This window comes from Plectropomus leopardus, chromosome 2 (genome assembly GCF_026936395.1).
Source record: "Plectropomus leopardus strain MGB_pleo_1.0 chromosome 2, ASM2693639v1, whole genome shotgun sequence".
In the NCBI taxonomy this organism is placed as follows: Eukaryota; Metazoa; Chordata; class Actinopteri; order Perciformes; family Serranidae; genus Plectropomus; species Plectropomus leopardus.
This window is the reverse complement of record NC_142177.1, coordinates 35913133-35937072: the sequence shown is the minus strand read 5'-3', so window position 1 is coordinate 35937072 and position 23940 is coordinate 35913133. Positions and strand designations below refer to the sequence as shown.

Here is a 23940-nt window from a genome sequence, read left to right as displayed (position 1 = left end):
GATTCTGATAAGAAAAAAATAATTATTAATTAAAAGTTCAAAGATGTTTACTACAATTTCATTTGAAAGGAAATACAAATAGCAATTTAAGATAGCGTTTTTAAGTTCAGAAATTTATTAAAGGGGCACTCCGCCAATTTTTATGCTTTTTTTGTGGGTCTGGAGAATCTTTATCAAGTCTGAGAATATAACCGTGAAAAATACGTCCAGTGGCACATTCTGCTGAATATCCTTGGCAAAGGACGCGTTTGCATTGTTGCGCTGGATACAGGGTGATTTTAACCTGGTCTGGCACAGGAGTGTTTGTGCAGAGCTCAAATCAAAAGACATAAGTATAAAATTACACATATAGCAACAGAATTACCTCCAAGAGAGATCCATCAGAGTTGCTCTTTCTGGTCAGTCCTCTTCGCCATCGACGCATCAGTACCTCAGGGATCCATTCTCGGCCTATTATTATTCTCCATCCTCACTGACGATGTTCTGGAAAAATGGGAATGATATGTTTCTCTCAGCAATTAGGCCACCATTTTTGCATCTGTAACATAATCAAATGGGTCAGAGTGTGCTGAAGCCCTGAAGGTCAGCTTAGAGCCCAGCATGTTCTCATTCCCAGCTCGTCAAATACTGATGCAAATAAGGCATTTTTTTGTGACAGTATGATACAACGCTGGGCTGTGTCAGTTTATAACGCTGCCAGTAACAAAGTAATATAAGGAGCTGGGAGTTTCTGTTGGGTGGTGGGAAGAGGAGGTGGACCTGGAGCCTGCTGTTCGCTTCCTCCATGAATGTTGAATCAAATCACGACTTTTTTTAAACCTAAGCAAGCACTTATGTTGCACAAGGAAATATACATTAAAAAAATGTTTAACAGACGTTATAAGTGTATTTGAAAAAGAAAATCAGAAACTATACATTTCCTTCGTGTATTTTGAAAAGACACAACGCATTTAACAAGCTTGAATTGTCACTACATCCCTGAACGTCAACAACAGACGCAGAAGGATACCTATCATGTCATCCGTAGACGTGAAAGTTCACTGACCAAACAGGTATATTTGACAAGTTGGGAATGTGTTGTCGAGCCCAGCAAGTGGCAGGCTGTGATCGTATCTAGAGAGTGAAATCCATTTTTACCACAATCTCTTCTCTGGGAGCACTAAAATCAAAGTCAGTGAGAAGATGGAAGTTCTTGGATTGTGCATTGACAGAAAACTCCAGCTGACCAGCCGTCTAACACCTGCAAACAACGGCTCAGAGCACTGCCAACAATTCAATCCTGAAGGTAGAGCCACCGTCTACAAAAGTCAGGTCAGAGTGCTCCTGCCTCACCCGGCTGATGCCTCACAAACCACTCACAGGCAGCAAGATGTCATCAGGAAAAAGACACCAAAGATAAATGGTGCCAATGAGGACTATATCCTAAAAGTACAGGAGCGAATCACAAGAGGCCTACAATAAAATATTATCAAGGTACTTAAGTTACAAATAAACTGTGAAAAAAAAAAAAAAATTAATTCAATTTTATTTGTAAAGCCCATTATCACGAAACACAGTTTGCCTCAGAGGGCTTTACAGCATATGACATCCCTCTGCCCTTAGACCCTCACATCGTCTAAGGAAAAACTGCCCAAAAAACTTATAACGGGGGAAAAAAATGGTAGAAACCTCAGGAAGAGCGACTGAGGAGGGATCCCTCTTGGATGTGGTGAAAAAGTTTATTAAGTGGATGAGAGTCTCTCTTGTTCGGTTTAGTTTTCGATGTTATAATAGTTGTCCATTTATCTGACATTTACTGTGAGGGACCCAATGAATTTCCAAAAGGACCAATATCTATCTACCTATCTATCGCAAGTATAACTGTTTCACCGTATGCCGAATATTGCAATAATATATATATATATTGCTGTATACTGAGATTCATGACCTTTTTTCAACAGTAAATTACATCCTCAAAGGAAAACTTTAACATCTGTTTTATCTAAATAAACTTGAAACTATCTAAAAACATAAAGTTTTCAGTTTGTTCATCTCACTTCAATCCTTTTTATTTCAGCAAGTAATTGATTTTATTGTTCTAAAAGGCTATCAAATGTTAAATCTGTATTTTCAATGTTAATCATTTATTTTATAAAAAATTGACTCTTCTATCCCAAAGTTCGACGACATGCAGGTTAACTGGTGCCTCTAAGCTGCCTGCAGGTGTGAGTGTGAAGGTTGTGTCTCTGTGTGTCTCTGTGATGGTCCAGGGTGCGCGCCGCCTTTTGCCCAAAGACAGCTGGGACAGGATTCAACCCCCCCGCGACCCTTGAGAGGATAAGTGTTTTCAGCTAATGAAAGAATGAAAATATTTCTATGCTGTATCGATTTCCCCCCGAACTTACCTGTTTCATTATCAAGCTGAACAATCACAGAATAGTTGCTGCAACATTTCTTTTCAAACTGACCAGCAGACCTGAAGCACTTCTAACCTCAAACCTCCCCGCGGTTATCACCAAGCCGTGTTTTGTCACCCCCCACGGTTAATACCAAATGCTTTAATATGAACTTTCTTCACTCTGCTGTAACCACATGGAACAGGCTTCCTCCTGCTGTCATCAGAGACGTCACACCGAGTGACGTTCACGTCGCCAAGACGACACTGAACAAGAACCGTCTCAGCGTGAGACTGCAATCCCGCAGCTCAAGGACTTCAATCATACACAAACCAGCTTCATATTCCCGAGAAGCTGCAGATCAGTGATGGGATTTCAAAAAACCCGTTTGTGCAAAAGTGAGAAAAAAAAACTCCAGACTTCGTGCACAGGAGAACAAACACATACAAGGCTGGCTTCAGATGTTACTCCTGTAGCTAATTTCAAAGCACGGAGGATTATATCTAAACTACACCAGAATATATTGTGAAATATCAACAAACACAGATGTAATTCTTTTTAAAAGTTTTGGTTTTAAGGTGGATCAGAAAGGTCACAAGGCAGTCATTACAATCTCAGGCTGTGCAGCCAGACGCTGCTCAAACTGACTTTAATTCTAGTCGAAATCTCAAAGTTTCCGTAGAAATGTTTGAAATGACGTAAAACTTCATACGGCTTCAGTGAACAACCTGATACATAACACACAGAAAATGATGCTGTCAGACAAAGAAATAAGAGGACTTTTCCCCTTAAACCTCCTAACAAAGGAACTTCAGGAAAACTGGGTTTTAAAGAGTTAACAGAAGTTGAGATCTCCTCACAAAGAAGATCCTTCACACCGTTATGTGATGTTGGCACCTGGTTTGTTGTCGTCTCATATCTGAATATGTCACTTTATGTTGAAGTCATGTCGGCTGTGGTTTTGTACACCGTTTGGACCGCGGTAATACGTTTGTTATTTGTAATTCTGAATAGAAAAAATAATAGAATCAGTTTAATAAACACAAAACATGAATGTGTGAATTTTAAGTCAATATCAAGTTGTTGAGACTTGATGTCAGATCAGTCTATAAACAGGGTTCCCACACTTTTATGATTCATTTCCAAAAAATTTCCATAACATTTTACCCCGTTTCCATGACTTTATTTAAGTAGTATAAATTAGGTGGGTCTATAAGTGATTCAGCCACACATTATTAAACATGCACTCTCCAGGCATTTGCAGATAAGCACATGCAAACTTCATCATCATCACCATCACCAACTAGCTGCACACGGTCACTGCCAGCACATGTGGGTGTTTTGCAAAACGTCATGGCCCCGCCTCTTTTTGGAGAAGAATAAACCAAAGATCCCGCAGCTCTCAATGCAATCTGATGCATGTTTGCATTATAATTTCAGGTTTTTTTGCATTTATTTCTTCTTAAACAAATATCTGTTTCATGGAAATGTCAAACTGTTGTTTTGTGATCTTGCCTGAGCCTGAGCGTCTGTGATACTTTAATAAATGAAGTTTGATCTCCGTCACGTCGCGTCAGGCTTCCCTCGTCCATGAAGATGACCGATGACTCTGGTCTGCTCTGCGTGTATGAGATGACACTTGTGATGTTTCAACGGTCACGCAGCACTAGATTTTAGATTACAGGAGCATATTTTGTATGTTTTAGGATTTTGTGAGCATGAAAATAGCCACAACAATGTCTATTCAAAGCTTTTCCAAAACATTCTGTTGATTTGAGTTTCCAGGCCTGGAAAACAGTTTGTCGAATTTTAAAAACTTTTCTGTTATGAAGTTTTCCAGTTTTTCAACCCAATATAAAATGATTTTCCCCCTTTAGTGTGGGACAGAGGAGGAAAAAAACCCTCTAAGAGCAATTAAACTGAGTAATAGATGATGAAACTGACAGAAAATCCATCAGTGAATTCACTGTGAGAATCAGGGTGAGCGTCCCTCACAAGATTAATTTAAGACTTTAACAACAAAATCTGTTTAAAAATCCATCACTGAACAGAAAATACTCCTCTTCTTTCATTTTTCTACTCACTTTTGAACTCCTCGCTGTTCTCCAGCAGTGACATCGCTCCCTCTGTGGATCAGCTGACCAGCATCACAGAGCCGCGGCTCTCTGTCATGTCTCAATAAAGCTCTAACGAACGTAATTAAACTGTCACTTAAACAGAAACAGAAGATGAAGCCACGTCTTTATCGCATCAGTCCGCTCGCCTCTCCTTCCTCTGTCCCCTCTGCATCTCTCTTCCTCTTCTCCTCCTCCTCCTCCTGTCTCATCTTTTCCTGCTCCTTCTCCAGCTCCTCCTGTTCTTTGGCGTCGGCCTCCTTCAGTTTCGCCTCCACGTCCTCAGGAATCTCCACCTCCATCAGGTTCTCCATCCCCCGCTCCGGCTCGTCTCCGATCAGCACCTGGAGGGAGATGAAAGGAGGTTAAATCACAGCCGCCAGTTTACACCGAGCTTCATTACTGCGTTAATAAATCGTTGTTGTATTATACAGCTTTATTATAAATGGTTTTTATATATTATTTTATTTACAACAACTGATATTGTACATTTTAAATTCTTTGTTTTATGTCTTTAGGATGTACTCGGGTCTCTTGAAAATGAGATCTCGATCTCAATGGGACTTACCTGATTAAATAAAGGCTTATATATCAAATCCTACCCTCGTGAGATTTTTAGTTTTAACTGTTAAAAAGGTTTATTATTATAATTTATAATTCTTATTATAATTATTATTATTATTATTAAACAATTTAAACCCTGTGTACAGACTCACACATACAAGTGATCTCTTTCAATCATCTCTTAGGACCCATCAGAAGTCTGTGGCGGCGCATTTATCTGCTTTCTGCCGTATTTCCTTTTTCTTTTTTTTAAAAATAGATTTTATTTTGGCTTTTTCAAAAAATAAAAACAACAGTCTCAAACTGACGGTACAAAAACATTAATTTACATTACGAATAACTCAAAATAAATCAACAGAACATAAAATAATTGTAACGATTCACAGAAAAATTTAACTAATAAAATTACGTACAATGATACAATAAAAGGAAAAAAAAGGCCTATTATAACGCGAGTGTGGTGAGAAAAGGGAGCTCATGCAGGACATTATTCAATCATATGGGACTGAGTAGTTGATAAAAGGCCTTTTTTTAATATTTGCCTGTATTTCCTTATTTTCTTGTATTTTGCTGTGTTTGGGTGCTCTGAGCACTGCAGGCCGGTAAGGTCCGGTTGTAATTTTTTCTTTTTTAAATCGTTTTACAGAAGCAATATTATTTTTAAGCACTTTTTTCAGGTTATTATTTTCTTTTTTTGGATGGTTTTGTTTGTTTATTTTTATCTTTTTTTCTTTGTTTTCCCTTAATTTATTAGATATTTTTTGTGGCTAATTTTTGTTAATTTCTTCTTAAGTTGCTTATTGCCTTTTCCCATGTTTTTTTTTTAAGAAATCCAGGTAATTTGCTCAGGTCTCAAAGGGTTAACAATAGCTTTGTTCATGTTAAGAGTTTCAGTAAGTCAAGACGGTGAGCCGACATGCACAATATCAGGACCCGAAACTGAGGAAGTCACATGAAATTAAGACACATTAAACTTAATTCCTGCTGTAACAGATCAAAATGTCTTCCACTTCACCTCCAAATTATTTATGAATCCATTTCTGTCTAGAAAATGTCAGAAAATAGTTTCAAAACACAAAACGATCCAGTTAACGATGAGAAAAAACAGAGGGAAAATATCGTTTTTCAAAACTAAAAACTAAAATAAAAAATCCACCAACGATGTTTTTATTTTCATCGAACAATCGTACGCGCTCAAGTTACGACTGATTGATTATTGGATCGGTTATTTTTTTGCTTTTTTTTATTATAGTTACAACTCCAAAATATAATTTGATCATCGGACTTCTGAAGGTGAAGGTAAACACTGTAATCTGGAAATAAAACGTCCTTTTCTGTGGTCAGTAATCACAATGAAAGCATAAAGAGTCACATTTTTTACGTATTTTTCATTATTCTGTTGTTTTGTTCTACCTGATGTATTTATGTATACATGTATTTATTTTAGATGATGTCTTTGACAGTTTGAAGGTTTGTTCGGAGATTCAATCTTTCCTACCTGGACCAGTTTCTCGCAGGCTGCCGAAACGTGGACGTCCTTCTCCCAGCGGTGGAACTCTCTCGTGATCGGATAAACGTTCTTTGCTTTCATTACGTCACGGCCGGCTTTAGTCGCCGTCAGCTGCACAAAAGACGACAGTAAAAAGCTGAACATGAAACACAAATCTACTGTAACTGTGTGTGTGTGTGTGTGTGTGTGTGTGTGTGTGTGTGTGTGTGTGTGTGTGTGTTGTGTTGTACCCAGGGTTCATACAGCTTTAGGAAAGTTAGATTTAAGTCTTTTTAAGACCTTTTTATTAAAAAATAAATAAAAATAAAAATAAAAAAATAACATGGGCTAACATAAATTATTCATGGTTTGGGTTAATTTTACCAAAATGTTTAACATAAAGCATATAATGTATTCCTTTTTGGACATTGTTGATTTTGCTGTTTTTAAACAAAAACAAATAAAAAGACAAAAAAAAAACAGTAAAAGAAATAAAACAAAATAACATAAAACATAAATAAAATTGAAAAGGACTACATCACCTAAAAGCAAATCTATAAAGAAGAAATAATGAAAAAAATGAAGAAATTATATATATGATATATATTTGTTTAAATAAATAAAAACTGAAAAAAACAAATGTGTACAAATATATATATATATATATATATATATATATATATTTATTCCTTATTGGATGTTGCAGGTTTTGCTGTTTTAAAATAAATACAAATAAAAACCAAAAAACAGTAAAGGCAATAAAACCACAAAATAACATAAATAAGACATAGATAAAATTTTTAAAATAATTAAAATGAAAACATCTAACTAAGACATAACTAAGATATTTTAAAAAATCTGTCTTTATAAATAAAAGTAATTATTTATTAGATTTTTTTAATGTATTTTTATGATCTACTTCAAATGTTGGGGGAAAAAATAACCTTTGCTTGTATATCCTGATCTGTGTGATGTTAATGAGAGAGGCATTCAGTAAATGATTTCAAAAAAATATATGTTTTTTTTATTTAAGATGAAAAAACCCCATAATATCCTACTTAGTATGTCTTAGCATTTTTAAAACATATTAAGACAGATGGATTAATTTAATGCCTTTTTAGACTTTTTAAGGATCGGGAATCTTGTTCCTACCAGTAAAAGTGTTTCCAGGAGCATCTTTCTGATGTCGGGGTCTTCTTCTCTCTTCTTGTCCTCAGGCAGGTACTGCAGGTCCACGGGCAGACCTGAACATCACATCAGCTTCTGTTACAGTCAGAGTCAACGCGTCTCAACACTTTGTGACTTCGCTGCCCGCTGTAGTTTTACGCAAATGTTACTCAAACAGGCGGAAACTGTTGATTTGTTGGGAACTATTTTCAGCGGCGGAATAATCCACATTTGCCGCTCTGATGAGTATTTTTGGCAGCAGGACGGCGTTTGTGTGACTGAGTCATAACGTACACTAGTGTGTGTGTTCATGTGATGAAGGAACAACAGCGTGACTCACTGATGTGTTTTTAATCGTTTTTGGACAAGAATCGAGCTGAATGACGCAGAGGAAGAGGATATATCAGGATTTCATACGCAGGAAAAACGTGTTAACTGATACATTTATTGTTTTGCTCTTTTCGTGGGATTTTAAACAAAAGCAAATAAAAAAACATCTCTAGACTTATCCTCTGAAATACTGCATTACCTCAAACCGTTCACTAATAAGAAACTAACCGTCATTTTCCTCCTCCGTCAGCTCCTCTGGACCGGCCAGCGGCAGCAGGAGGAAGGGCAGGATGTCCACAGCGTCGCTTAGCAACCACTCATGATGCACTGGAGAGATTGAGGAGCGATTTTAGATCAGATGAGTGAAAGTACAATTGGACTACAGTTCAGTGAAGAGATGACAGATCATCTTTTAAAGATGTTGCTGAATATTTGGTGTGGCATCTCTCACGTTTCTTTGATTGTTTCCTGCCGTCTAATTAATATTCATCTACTCGTGCAGGAGAGGCTGCGAGATGTAAACATTAATGGCGGCCTCCTCGGCTGAGCTGCAACGTAATGCGAGCTCGCATTAGACGCACGCTTCCTTCTGCACAGTGATACGATTAGCAGGTGTACTTTGGTAGAAAGAAAATAGTCCCTCCATGAGACTGATCACAACAACGTCAGTGGATTATCTTGAGTAACCAGGTCATGATTTCTGGAGAGACATTGCTGTAAAATGTTTTTTTTTTGGCGCTTTGAGCACCACAAGATGAGCGCCATCTATTGTACATTCATTATATTTTAGGGTGAACTGTCAGTGTGAGCTGTTTTCATGTCAGACAAAAGTGATGACGTCTCTGTGTGTCTCACCGTGGTCAAAGCAGCAGTTGCGCAGCGTCCCCACGACTCCACCCCTCCTCACCACTGACTCCTGGTACTGAGTGAAGGGAAGCAACCTCTGGATTACACATCTGCAACATACACACACACACACACACACACACACACACACACACACACACACACACACACACAGATAATTAACCCTTGCTGCAGCTGGAGCACCCATTAGCTCACCTGGTGGAGTGGACGCCTCATGTCCAGAGGTATTAAAATAAACAACCAGAGCTACGTCAGCTCAAGATTCATCATAAAATGTGTTGACTGAGACTGTGAGACACAGACCTGTCCTCTGTCTGATCATCAGCTCTTGTCCTGCACTGTAAATCAGTCACCTGTCTTTGTCCATCATGTAGTCTCTGGCCTCGGGCAGCTGTGTCAGGTTGGACAGCATTGGACTCAGGTAGTGGAGGTTCGCCTTCTTGTTGAAACCTTGAGTGCAGAAGATTTCCACCAGCTGAGCGAGACCGACGTCCTCCTGCAGGACCTGAGACACAAAGACACATTTCATCTCCTTTTATACTCAATTTTCTTATTTTTTAAAATTTTCTTTATTTGGAAATGTTGGCATATTATATATATATACAGACACACAGAGGACACTTGACACGTGTCTTCTGATGTCCTGAGAGGCTTGGTGGACCTGCACTGGATCAGCAGCTCAGTGAAATAAAGTGCTGGAGTAAAACTGGGACCCACCTTGAACACAGTCTTGCAGGTCTTGCCATGGCGGGTCAGGTTTGACAGGATTTTGCAGATCTGATCTGAGAAAATGTACTCTGGATCCAGAAGCTTCTTTAACAACACTGGAAGAACTTTTACATCTGAAACCAAAATCTGAAGGAGACAAAACCAAGAACACCTGTGACGTTTGTCTTCAAAAAGAAAATCCTCACAGAAACCACAAAATCTCTGAGGGCTCAACAGTTTCTTCTGTTTGTTAATCTAAGCAGCCTCAGTCCGAGTCATTTATCAATGATTCATCAATAATCTGCTGATGGATCAGGACTGATCACCTGGTGCAGAGTCTCGTCAGCGGACAGGTTGATGAAGATGTGGTAACAGTCCTTCACGACGGCGATGGACGGGTCGGACGTCAGAGCAAACAGGGCATTAAGTATGTCAGGTTTAGAGCGCAGGAAGCGGCAGCCGTCCCTGAAAACAAACGGAGTTACTGGAAATCTGCTGGACGGAAATCAAAAACATGAAACAGTTTCCGTATTTTATCTTCTACAAGGTACAAGGTAGAATTATCAGTTATTAGTGAAATCAAAAATTGTCCTTAAATCCTGATGCATCTTTTTGAGTCGAAGGAGGATTTTCAGTCTGAGGAAAGAAGCCGCTCTGAAGTCTGGAGGTACGACGGTAACATTGCTTCTCTGATATTTGTCTTTTAATATTATACCAGCGATTATGAGAAATACAGTCCAGTCCAGTCATGCTACAGTTATTGTATGTCATTGTATAGTGTGCATATATATTGTATATATTTAGGATTTGCACCTTATTGTTATTTTAGACCTTATATTTGCGTTCTTCACAGTTCTCCAAACTTTTATTTATTTGTGGCCGTCTGCCACGATCCAAACATCTGCCACCATGAATTTATTTTATACTTTCGAGGCTGGAAAGTACATTAATTGCAGTATTGTAATTTATATAAAGTTTGGTTATTCATTGCAACGATTGCAACACAACCTTGGATCACACGGCGTACTCTGGACACAGACGGAGCAGCAGAACGTCAAGTAAAAGTCAAATGTTCATTAAAAACGGTTTAAAAGTTTGCATTCACTCCACTTTCTGCATCTGCTTCTGCTGACAGATCAGTTATCATTATCACTATTATCATTATCACAAAATAAAAACAAACAAAAAACTGTAAAGTTCAATCTTATTTAACCACAGTTCAGCACACCTGCACAGCAGCTTCTACATGTCAAGTCTCAAACGTTACCTGACTAAAACGTACTTTTACACCTGTGACGTAAAACATGCGTCTGCAGTATGAATCCTGCTCACAGTTCAGCAATAAACTCTCCTCAAAACAAAAGTTCAACCGTCGACGAGGCGGCTTCACTATCTGTTCTGGTTCAGGAGCTGTTTAGCATTTGTTACAGAGCTGAGAGCATCAGAGCGCTGAGCAGAAACAAAGGTAATGACATCATCATCATCATCATCTTCATCATCATCTTCATCATCTTCATCCTACCTGTTTCCGGACAGCCCCAGGATGTAGCCGGTGGAGTGACCTTTGACATCAGGACGTGTAGCGGGAGTCAGGAAGGAGAGCAGCTCTTCAGCCTCAGAATCACTCAACATCTTCACATCAGTGTCTGATAAACAACAACAACAACAACAACAAACAACAGACCAGACAGATTAGACAACAACAGTACTTTCTCTCAATATTTATAATTTGAAATATAACAAACTCCAACACAATTTTTCTTTTAAATGTCTTTAGCAAATGTTTAATCCAAACTGAAACTGTCAACATCATATAAGGCAAGTTCCCAGCAACTTTTCATTTATTTTTTTTAGAAAGCCAAGTGAAAGTTTTAATGAAAAATGAGTAAATAAAAATATCTGTCTGAGGTTTTACAAAGTAAAAGCTCCTCACATACTGACACTTTCTTTGCTCTTTTTAATTAATTGATTTTACCTGAGATCATTAAATAATCTTATAAAATGCCAAAACAGATAATCGCCAAATTGCCAAATATCGGCCCCGATAATTGGCCAGGCCGATAATCTCTTGACACCTAATAAGTAATTAATGAGATCGATAATCGATATTTGGAGCTGATATTTATTTACAATAAAAATGAAAATATTCTGTCGAAATTTAGAATTTGGAAAAAAAACAAACTCCAACACAAAACTGTTTAAATACCTTTAGCAAATGTTTAATCAAAACTGAAACTTTCAACATCATACACAGCAAGTTCAAAGCAACTTTTCTATAAAGTCAAGTAAACATTTAAAATATAAAAAAAAAAATAAAAATAGCCTCGTGAGGTTTTACAAATTAAAAATTACTCCCACTTTGCACTTTTTAATTAATACATTTTATCAGTGATCATTATAATAAAACGCTCTTACCGATTATGACAAAATGCTAAATATCGCCCCGGTAACCGGTCAGGCCGATAATCTGCCGATCCTTGATTGTAAATAATAATTAATGTTTATTAAAGCTGCGTCCAGGCTGGTGTTTACTTCAGAGGCAGTTTGCTGTCGTGTTTTATTTACAATATTAACCAGAGCAGCTAAAGTTAAAAACTTTAACCTTCCTGCCACACACGAGCATAAAGTTTTCTGACAAAATCCTGAGTTGAACTCTTGAACGCTAAATCGCATTTTCGCTTCTTTTTTTTAAAAAAAATCCCCTCCTATAAAAGTAACGTACCTTTAACGAGCTATAGAACTTGTCCGGTTTTCATATCGCAGTTTTACCTCTTTAATATTCCTCTTTTAACATATAACAACATGTGTACACTCACACTGCGGGTACATGTGGACACTACAGGGAGGACTCCGCCTTTCTTCCGGGTTTTCTTCCTCTCTGTCTTTTTTTCCAGCAGCTCAAACAGCCCTGAGAGGACGCTGCTGCCCTCCACTGTTCACCACGTGGCACCCCCAGCTGGAGCTCGTGTAAGCTGAAAAACATCCCAAAATTTACTTTAAGGACATTTTGTTCTCTCTGAATGAGACGGAAAAAAACATAATGAAACTCTTTAATGTTAAATGAGAGAAGATTTACACCAAATTTATTGTTTTCTTTACCTTTTATATAGTTTTACTAACAGGTTTACGTGTTTACAAGTGATGGAAGATCTTCAACTTTAGGTGTTAGTTTTGGTTTTTAAAGTTTGGGTTGTGTGGGACACTCATCCACAGTCAGTGTTTTACAGTCAGTCAGCAAACCCCCAGTCTGGAGAAGCAGGCAGGAGCCCGACATGAAAGCGTAGCATCGATGGGGCCCTAAAAAGAGCCCCACCACCATCAATAAAATCAATATAAGTTTTAATTAGACACTAAAGTCACACAAAAACACAATCAGACTAACTGAAGGAGGCCGCTGTAGATCATGCTCATGTTGTGTTATTAGATGTTTTTCTTAGGGGTCGACCAATATTTGGTTTTTCAGGTCTGATAGTTTTTATTAAACTGTCATAAATATACTCATATCAACCTGTATACGTATTTATGAACACTATGCAGATAAAAGATTTTAAAAAATGGCAATTTTCCATTTGAGTGTTTTTATAGCTTATTATGTTGATTTATCTCTTTTAAAAAAAGAAAAGCTGAGTCCTGACCTCCACTATCCAGATATTTATCTCACACACATTGAGTAGAGACCACTGAGTGTTTGTGTAGTTCAGCGTATTGTGCTTTTACACTGTTTTACCTCCACTACCACTGCATAGAAATAGACTTTTTTCTGTTTTTGGCAAAAAGTTACTGTATTGATTTCTAGTCGCTGAATTGTATCATATCGTATCACTCTAAGGTTTTCTACAACATAAGGCAAGTTAGAATTAAGACTTGAAGTGAAGTTTAAGACCAATTTCACAGTAACCAAAATCTAAAAAACAAAATAAAACAAAACAAAACAACAATTTTGCCCAAATATTCAGTGTTACATAAAGCATTCCAGTCCAGTGAAAAACTGGGAGATATCTGGCTTTTGTTGGTGACATTTTGTTGTGATTTTTATTTATTTATTTATCTATTTATTAGATGTTGTAATTTATTTTGAGATTTTTTACGATGCAACATAAAAAATGACAAATAAAACAACACTTGACACGACTGAGCATTTTTAAAAATGTTAAAATACAGATTTCAGACATTTAAATACCAGTTAAGACCTTTTTTCTTATATTAATTAATTTAATGCCTTTAAAGACTTTTTAAGGACCTACAGGAACCCTGATCGCTCTAAATGAGTCCATATCGTTCTTGTATCATATCGACAACCATGTATCGTAACACGTATGGTATCGTTGTTAAAATGAATCATTATACCCCTAGTACATATCCTTTGTATTTATACTGCACAACCATGCTGTGCAATATATTATACATTGTTTTACAGTAAAATGTGTCAGGCGTGAAGCAAAACTCCAGAACCTGATCCAGAAACACACAGACCCGATCACGAGCCAGTGTTTGGTTTTTCTGCTCTGAGCTACTGCAGAGCAACACGACACACTGCATGAAGCGCTGATAAAAATGTTTACCAGAAATCTTTGGAGAGCACCTTTAACTTGATATTTACAAAAGGAGTTTCCCTTCACATATGACACGTACACACACACACACACACACACACACACACACACACACACACACACACACACACACACACATACACAGACATGCTGCAGTGTGCAGGTAAGGTAGGCAGAAGACGAAAGCAGCCAAGCTAGTAAACAAGGATATAAACAATTCTGGATTTGTTTTATGAAAAAGAAAATACACTCGATCCCTTCGTTAGACCTCGAGGACACACATGACTTTTTATTTGTTTAGAGAAAAAAAAAACTTCACAGAGCAGCTTTAAACTTCCAAACTACTTTATTGATAAATTTGGGAAAACAAACACATACAAGACATTCACATAGTTTAGTCCCGTCAGCAACAGCTCCCATTCACTCCAAGTGTTGCATTGAAATGCTGGTATTGCATATAAATGTTCACGGATGTCGCCTGCACTGGAGAACAGCGTTCGCCTTCAGATTAAAGGTACAGTTCAACTTTTACTGACTGAGCAGTTCAGACAACATCGGGCACAAACAACCGACAAATGCTGCTGAAAGTTTTTTTTCTTAAGTGTTAAAGGTCCGATGCAGCATTTTAACATTTCACACAGAAAACAAAACATTTCAACGATAACGTAGCTGTGGAAAAAAAGACCCGAGCCCAGTGTCGGTGTCGGTGTGATTGTGTTGCAGTCTCCAGATTCGCATGTCAGAGAGAAGTGTTCCTACATGCAGATCCGAGGCTGCTGGCTGAAACACCGCCCCGGGCTCAGTGAAGGAGGTCAGACACAGTGAAGCCTGCAGACTGAAGAATGCTGCTCATCCCTTCGCTTCAAAATGTTTGACACAATTCCTGTCACACATTTCAATAGTACTTCAATAACTTTGAAAAAAAAAGAAAAAAAAGGCTAAAATTCAGCACTTGAATTCAGAAATATTTCACTAAATATGTGAAAGCAGTTGTGAAGAGAGGAGAGAGAGAGAGCGGACAGCCTCAGTCTGGATTGTAAACACATTAAAATAATCATGAAGTCGTCCACCGCGTGCTGAAGTGGACTCCGGATGATCCGCCTGGAGCCAGATGTTCATACAAATCCCGCTCCAAGTCAGACGGGGAACTTTCAGTGACTCAGCATTTCTTTTCTGGTGATTCTGGGTTGCCATGGTATCGTAGTTCTACTGAATGTTTCGGTGTGTTTGCGTCAAAGTCGAGATCTCTGCACGGTGACGAGACTCTCACATTCAAGACCGAGATCAGAAGGCACTGTGGAGTTTGGTTGGCGGACAGAGATCAGCTCTCTCTGTTGGCTCAGGGCGGGGCAAGTCCATCATCAATCATCATCATCATCTTCATCATTCTCCTCTTCACTCGGCCTTGTCTTTCCTCTTGGCTGTAAACGGGACTTTGTTGGCCACCGTCGAGCCCACCGTGGAGACGCCGCCAGCCACGGCAGACACCCCTCCCTTTACCAGCCCGACCCCCACCGAGGGCACCGTGGTCACGGCCGACTTGGTGATCTCAAGGCTCTTGCTGCCCACCCAGGAAACCCCGCCCACCGCAGCGCCCACGACTCCCTTGGTGACGCTGAAGAGGCCGCCGGTCACCCTCCACATCATGCTGGGGGGAGCCACCGCGTGGTCCTTACCAGAGTCTGAAAACAGAGCAAACATACATGAAGGATCAATAGACCTTTTCATGGTTGCTGTTGCTATGGCAACAGCTCCAGCCCCTGTTTATTTCCTGTCAGCTACTGCATCAACGCACATCGCAACAGGAAATACAAAGAGACCCATTTAAAATGTTTACGTTGTCAAGTTAGAAAAGGTCTACATCGAGGTTTCTACCACCAAACGTGTGCGCCCGCTCTGCTGGACAGTGTCTGAAGACGAGGGCTGTCAAACCATTCATGTCTTTTAAACTGCGATTAATCGCAGAATTTTAATAGTTAACTGCAATTGATGAGGTGAAGCAATTTTACCAGATTGTCTTGATTAGGAATCAACTGGAGGACACGTCTGTGAATGGGAAAATTATGAGTACCAACAGAACTTATTTTCATTCAGATATCTGAACTTTGGAGCGTTATGTTAACCTCCATCCTAAGATGCTAGCATAACGTTTAAAAACGCAATAAAAATATTTTTACACGTTATGTACGAATCTTAACCTTAACTGCATCGCGATTACCGCTGACAGCCACACTAAAGACAGAGTCATCGATGTCCCTGGTCTGCAGTAATCGTGCAGTGAGGTTTCGCTGCCATTCGGCTCGACTGGATCTCACAAGGTTCACTGACACTACAATTTTCTTTTGCTCAAAACATTTTCCCCTAATGTTTGTTTACAATAACTTCAGGTTATAAACTCAAACGGCGCTGAGCAGACACTGCCTCCGTTTTTTAGGCTTTAGCCACTTAAAAAAAGGCCCACCCCATTATGCTCATTTTCGGGATCATATTTGTATTTTGGGGGTTTACTCGAATAGCTTTACATGCTTTAATGTTATAAAAACACAGACTGTGTCTCATACTGCACTTTACTGCAGCACCTCTGTCTGAGCTTATGTCCCGCCTCCAGAGAATCCCAGTCTGCTCTGATTGGTCAACTGTCTCTCACACTCTGTTGTGATTGGTGCACTGTTTGGAATGTGTGTCTGAAATGTCACGGTTAGATATGACGGCATTCTACGCATAATTCATTTGTTACACTGTGATGTCACTAAGTTACAGAAGTAAACGCTGAAAGTCAAACGAGCTGTTTCAGGCAGCTCAGGAGCAGCGTCTTCAGAGGGTGAGAGAGCTCCCTTTGGCTTGGACTTTGGGCTTTATTACTAAGAAGACCTTTTATCAGCAGAAAAATGCTCCACAGAACAATAAAGAAAAAGGAAAAAACCCCAAAAGCATAATAGGGCCCCTTTAATATCAGTGTAAGAATACGCTAATTTTAGAGTTCACTGCTTCTGCTCTTGCAGCCCTTTCTGACAATTTAGGGAAACCATTATATTATATACTGTATATCCCAAAGCCACCAGACTCCACTGACAAAAAGTAATTTTACTTCACAGAACACAGAGGTTACTGCTGGTCTACTGTTGCCTCGATTGGTTAGTGTGAAAGATAAAGCAGTGTGTGTTGTTGTGTGTTGTTGTCGTCTCACATTTGGTTTTTGGTGGGGAATTGCCTTTTTAAATAAAAGACAAATAAATGCTTAAATTCACATGCCACTTTATAACAAATCAATGCTTTGTATCTGAAATCAGACCTTTTTGTGTTCTACCAGAATCTGACTGGTGCTAATTTCCCACCCTCATCTGCTGGGAACTAAAGATTTTAGAAAAAGCATCCCACCCTTCACCTACTGACAACACAGTTTCCTCCAGCTCACTTTTAATGTTGTGAGACTGAGCTGTGAACTTTGCTCAGCTGATCGCTACAGAGAATTAAAGTCACTCTTACAAGTTAGAGAAAATAGCGCTCTTGATGAATGTGACTGCAACTCTAATTCTCACTGAAATTGTAAATTTTACATATTAATGAATGTGACTGCTTTGTGTTGCACTTTAACTGGACTTTGTGCACTCTGTGATGTGTGATAGTTGTATTTGTTTGTAATAATGTTTTAAGCTGCCTTGGCCAGGTCGCTCTTGAAAAATATTTTAAGTCTCAATGTGAGATATACGTATATTTATCTGTTTATCTATATAAATATATAGATGCTATGACATAACCAGGAGTGTGTCTGTGATTTCCTAACAACCTCCTGGTCTCCACAGTTCACCTGGAGGGTAAACTGTCATCAGAAGTGATCCTGAAAACAGGATCATGATTCATCCACTAACACCACTGGTGTTTACAGAGCGCAGCAGCAGGGGACTAAACTGGTGCAAAGTGTCTCAGCGTTGGGACACAAATAGCAGTTTGGAGCTGCAGCGGCTCTTACACAAACAGACGTACTCCCCTGACAAACTGACAGTTTCTGAAATAGCACGCGGGCAACATGTGAGCGCAGATTGCACCATATTCCCTGCTGGTGTTCGAGCGTTTAGCCGCAGCCTCGGGACTTCACCGCTTACCCTCTGTAGGCTGGCTGTCGGCGAGTTCAGCTTCGTCCGGGGCCACGCTGGTCCCCGGCTGCGGCTCCACGTTAACGCTGTTCACATTCTGGAAAACACAGAAAAACAATGAGCTTTGTTTACTCTGAATACACTGACATACTTAACAATACTTCATTACATTTAATACTTACAGTATCCAACTTGAGTACTTAAGTATGTGTACATAAACTGCCACACACTTGGAGATGCAACGATTAAACGATTAATAGATTATTTGTCAACAATTGAATTATTCAGCAAGTAATTTGATAATCAACTGATCAGTTTGAGCCAAATTTAACTGATTCCAGCTCCTTAAATATGAATATTTTGGTTTCTTTCCTCCTCGTTGACAGTAAACTGCATATCTTTTGGTTGTGGACAAAACAAAACATTTGGGCTTTAGGAAACACCGAATGTAATTTTTCACTATTTTTTTTTTAACATTTTATACCAAACAACTAATTATTAATCATGAGACTAATCAACAGATTAATTGACAATAAAGATAACTGTGAGCTGCAGTCATACACAAACTGAAACTTGGCATCAAATATCAGATTCATGATCTTGTCGACTTCTTCTTTGATCAGAGATCTCCTGACTTCAGTTACCATTTTGCAAATCTGTCTGTTTTTAATTTATTTTAAAATATCTAAAGGGACACTCCACCAATTTTACACATCACATAGTATTACTCGGTGTGTGAAAACAGTTGTGTCATGCCGTCCGGAGGAGCTTTGCCAAGTCTTTAAAATAACTGATGATGTCACAGTGATGTCATCGAGGTTTCCTCATTTTAAGCTTAGAGGAAAACAAATTTAAAAACAAATGTGAACTTTGAAAGACGTGACTGTTTACCACGCAGGATCTGTTTTTATGAAATAATCTGTCTCTTGTGAATCCCCAAACTATAAAAGTGCAACACTGAATCGCCATAGTTTGTTTTTAACATGTGACGACTGAGGTTTCTATTGTTCAAGAAAGAAACATTCATATTTCTAAAAGAAAGGTATTTTTTAAAAAAGCATAATTCTAGCAGAATCACCACTACACTCTTATTAAAATTTGTAAACCCATCTCTATTTGCATGACGATAACAGTTATTGGAAAACAGTTTAGTGAATGTATATAAAAAACATACAGTACAAATAAACAGAGCGGTGACCTCACACACTGAAGTCTCACAGGGATTCAGTGAGATTAAACGGACGCTCCGTTGAATCTTCTCTTCCTGTTGCTCTGCATGTCAGTTTCTGATTTTATATGTGATAAAAAAGGGAAAACAATTTCAAACCCTTTCATTCAGTGCAGGAAAATCTATTTATTTCAGCTGAATTACAGATATAAAATCTCTGTCTAGCCGGCTGGAGTCACAGTCGTTCTGAAACATGTAATTATCTGACATGTTTATCACACTCTAAAGACGATGCTGAAACTCAGGGCCTTTTTTTCATTTCAACCATAATCTTTCATTATCATTACTCTGTGTGTATGTGTGTATTACATCCATTCTTTATTTAATTGAACAATATTTTCTTTCTTTTTAAAAAAAATTCATACATTCCTTACATGGAACATGTATGTTCCAGACTTTTTTTATTATAAAAGTTGTAGAAAATATATTTCATAACATATAAATAATGTAAAAATAAAATAAAACTGCACAACAAACAAATAAAACAAAAAAGAAAATATAAATAAATGAAATAATATACATACACACACACACACACACACATATATATATATATATATATATATATATATATATATATATATATATATATATATATATATATATATATATATATAATGTAGGGAAAAAATTAAAAATCAATGAAAATTAAATTTAGGATTAAGTGCTAAACCAATGAGATAAAATTAAATTATCTAAATAATCTAACAGTTTTTGTCATTTTTTAGTTTTAAATTTTTAATAGTAGTAAATTATGTATTAAAATCTGTATCATGTAAAAATATCCACGAGGGGTAGTCTTTAAGGCCAAATCATTTTATGCTACTTTACTAAACTAATAATCAAGTGAATTATGTTTTTTTTGTGTGTCGTCTGAGAAATTGGGATGGTTAAAAATGAAAAAAATCATCCATCCTTGTTAGTGTAATATCTTATATATATCTTTTATTTTGAAAGGTTCCTCTGTAGCCTTTTGGCTCATGTTTGATATTTGATTTGATAAAGCAGAAAAAATAAATAAAATGTGGGAAAAGAAAGAAACATAATGAAAACATAAACTTTCAGGGTTAAACGCTAAACAAATAAAAAAGCAAAACTTAAATGTCTAAAAAATTGAAACATTTTTGTCAATTTATAATTCTTTAGTTTTAAGTTTACAGTGGTCAAGTTTTAAAATCAGTATCTTTAAATACAAATATATGAGGAGGGTAGTCATTCACCCAAATGAATTTATGTATGTATGTAAATAATAATCAGTTAAGCTTACTTATGTACTTTTAATCAGCCAAGATATTGAGATTATCACAAATGTGTAATACATCAATTTTTGTTAGTGTGATATCTTCTGCTCATGTTTGTGTGGTAAAAAATAATCTGATAAAGTAAAATAAGCAGTTAAACAGGAGGCTCGAGTGTCACTGAAGGTCAGAGGTCGCCACTTTTGACTTGTCATCCTTCAGATTAAACCGCCCACTTGTTACAGGTGAGTATCCATGACCCTTTTACTTTAAAACGACACAGAGGCTTCAAATCAATGCATATTTCACATACTTAAAAACAGAAAAGCTGTTTCCTATGATATGAATCATCTTGCAAAACCACCACCCCACCCCCTATTTTTTTTTTTTTTTTTGATCCACAAAAAGAGGCCCAGATCCTTCAGATTAACAACCAGCGCTACAAATTATCTGATTAATGTTGCCACTGCTGAGTTTATGCGCCAAATCTAATATAAAATCAATGTAAAATGTGCGTTTTTTAAAAGAGGACTTTGCATTTCTAGGTCAGAGTTTGGTAACATTTGCAGGAAGCTGTGAAGCCTCACTTTAACGCTGCTGAACACTTTTTTAAAAACACTTTACATGGAGGAAGCGGCCACATTTCCTGATGAAGATACAACCAATAAAAAAAAGATCATATTCAAATTCCACATCATCGCTGGTGTATCCCGCTGCTGAAAAGCTGCGCTCACACAGCTTTACATGCTGTTAAAAACCCAGCGCTCACGCGCAGTTTGCGAGCCATATTTTCACAAATTTTCACATGAATAATAAGGATGCTGTTGTTTTTTTTTTTTTCTTACCTTCACCATTGTTCCCAGTGCTTCTCCCGCACACACACCTGGCAGAGAAACTTGAGACAGGAGCAGCTTGTGCGGGGTTTGGGGCTCGGATCAGACCCTGCGCTGATAAATGAGCTGCGGCTCTGCTGTCTGCGGCCTCTTCTGCTCTTTTAGCGCGTTAATCTGCAGCTTTCTAACTTCTGCTCACTCACACTTACAGCCGGAGCTACGCAGCCCTCTTTTTCACCCTGCTGGTTCTGCCGACGTGGCGCCCTCAACATACACACGCATACACACAGACACACAGTCAAACTACACACGGCAACGCACTGGACTTCCGTTTAGCACCTTCGAATTAAAAGCCTTTTAACAGCAATGAGGTGGATTACTTCAGCGTGTTGGGCTGAAGGAGAATCAAAGTGGAGGTAAATGTGCTGGACAATCAAGAGTGAATAAAATTAAAGAAACTATCTGTCTATCTTAAAAAATGGAAATAGATTTATTAGCATTAACAAAAATATTGTTATCGAAGCAATTCACAAAATAAAACAAATAAATAAATCATTTTACACATAATTGCATATATATATATATATATATATATATATATATATATATATATATATATATATATGGACGCCTGCAGCAACCATACATTTTTTCCATCAGTTTGAGAATACAGGATACTTTTTGCAAGATCTCGAGAAAACGCAACTGTGTTTTCCATAAATATCACAAAATTAATGTGAGATCACGAGATAACAAAACAATATCGCAGTTTGCACATGATGTCACAACAGGTTAAATAAAAGAAAAAAGTAAATAAATAAACAAAAGCTTCTTTCTAGTCCTGAATGTAGAAAAACATAAAGGTGAGATGTTTAAAAAAAACTCACACAGAAATGGCGGCAAACGTGGATTGAAAACCTCCGTCTAAAGTCTGGAGGAGCAGAGTCAGACAGCGCTCGTGTATGTTTTGTATGTCACGTTTTCAGCTGTGTTTCTAAAGTTTCGTTATCTTGAGATCTCTAGAAAATGATCCTGTTATTTTAGGAAAACAGAGAGGAAAAAAAAGTATGAAGGTATGACCACTTAGGGCTTCCGTACATGTATTCATTCTATCTATCTATCTATCCATAGAAAACATATCTATAGATAGACAGATACTCTGAACTCACATTATCTTAGTACTCAGAGGTAATTGTTGTGTGTTGCCTTGATCAGAGGTAAACTAGACCTTAAACTTGGACACTCGGCCACCATTAAAGCCACATAAATGTTGTTTTAATTGATTGTAAATGCTTTTCACTAAAGGCTAAATCTACACCATAACATGTTTATTATTCTGTGTTTTTACTTTTAGCTTTTATACATTGATAACATATTTTATTGTTTTGTTTTATTTCTATTTTAATTGCTTTGTGTATTTGTAATCTGTTTACTTTAACTTATTTTAAGTTTGCTTAATGATTGTTTTTGTTAATGTCTTTATTCATCCTTGGCATCGCTGAAAATGAGGGTTTCACTCAACTGATTTCCTGAGTCTTAAAAAAAGGTTTGAATGACTAAATAAATACCTAGACATAGTAATAAATGATGTGTTAAAATATAACTAAGTACATTTACTCAACTACTAATTTGACATATTTTTATTTTACTTGAGTATTTTGTTGGAGAGGATTTCTTTTTAAAAGAAAAAAAAACATTTACTGCACAAACCAGGTCAACATCCTCACAATGTTTTCATTATTTCTGTAGCAAGTTCCAAGCTTATTTATTTCGGGCCTTTATTGTGAAAAGAGGAAGTCGCTTGTGGGCTGTTGCTGCAGCTCCAGCTCCGGATCCTGCTTCACCAGCAGCTACAACTGGTTGATTCAGTGTGAAGGAACTGTGTGTACCGCCTCAGTGTGACAGTGTGGATTTACTGTGTGAAAGTTTGTCAGTTAGGATGCAACTTCAGAGGGAGAGCAAAAGCAGGCTACATTTATGTGCACAAAAACATCTGAATAAAGTTTTTAACAGCAGGTAAACTATACACACACACACATACACACACAGATTTAAACCATAAAGACAGTATACAGATAAGACTCAAGGGTCAAGTGCCACGCTGTGATGTTGGCAGAAATTTTCATGAAACAGGCTCCATTAGGCTCATTTTCGGCATCATGTTTGTGTTTTTGGGGGTCTATTAGAATATATTTATATGCTTTAATGTTCAAAAAACACATCAAATGTCTCATACTGCTCTTTGTTGCAGCACCTCTGTCTGAGCTTATGTCCGAATATCTCACATTTTATATAAGAACTATGAAAACTTTTAAACGGGGACCATCTCAGTGATTTCTTGTTAAGTTTAGTTTAGTTTTTGTGTTATTCTGTGATGCCT

At 37.6% G+C, this 23940-nt stretch overlaps 2 protein-coding genes across 4 annotated transcripts; both read right to left on the bottom strand.

Moving 5' to 3' along the window:
* Window positions 1–378: 378 nt before the first annotated feature.
* On the bottom strand, window positions 379–12489 carry hgh1 (HGH1 cochaperone). Of its 3 annotated transcripts, none has more exons than XR_015774917.1 (11): window positions 12337–12489; window positions 11137–11260; window positions 9941–10079; window positions 9624–9761; window positions 9260–9411; window positions 8895–8995; window positions 8268–8366; window positions 7695–7786; window positions 6552–6674; window positions 4460–4833; window positions 379–483 (listed from the first exon to the last, which is right to left on the bottom strand). XR_015774917.1 is itself a non-coding variant. In XM_042497125.2 (10 exons), exons 2-10 carry the CDS (start codon window positions 11244–11246, stop codon window positions 4618–4620), a joined length of 1170 nt encoding a protein of 389 aa, XP_042353059.1. In that variant the 5' UTR covers window positions 11247–11260; window positions 12337–12489; the 3' UTR covers window positions 3537–4617. The 3 variants fall into 3 exon arrangements, 1 of the variants encoding a protein (XP_042353059.1); XR_015774915.1 differs by lacking the exon at window positions 379–483 and adding an exon at window positions 3537–4041; XM_042497125.2 differs by lacking the exon at window positions 379–483 and having other exon boundaries at window positions 3537–4833.
* A 2005-nt stretch (window positions 12490–14494) lies between these two features.
* On the bottom strand, window positions 14495–21878 carry LOC121949917 (transmembrane protein 263). The gene is made up of 3 exons (XM_042495781.2): window positions 21573–21878; window positions 18271–18358; window positions 14495–15849 (listed from the first exon to the last, which is right to left on the bottom strand). Exons 1-3 carry the CDS (start codon window positions 21579–21581, stop codon window positions 15563–15565), a joined length of 384 nt encoding a protein of 127 aa, XP_042351715.1. The 5' UTR covers window positions 21582–21878; the 3' UTR covers window positions 14495–15562.
* Window positions 21879–23940: the final 2062 nt, after the last annotated feature.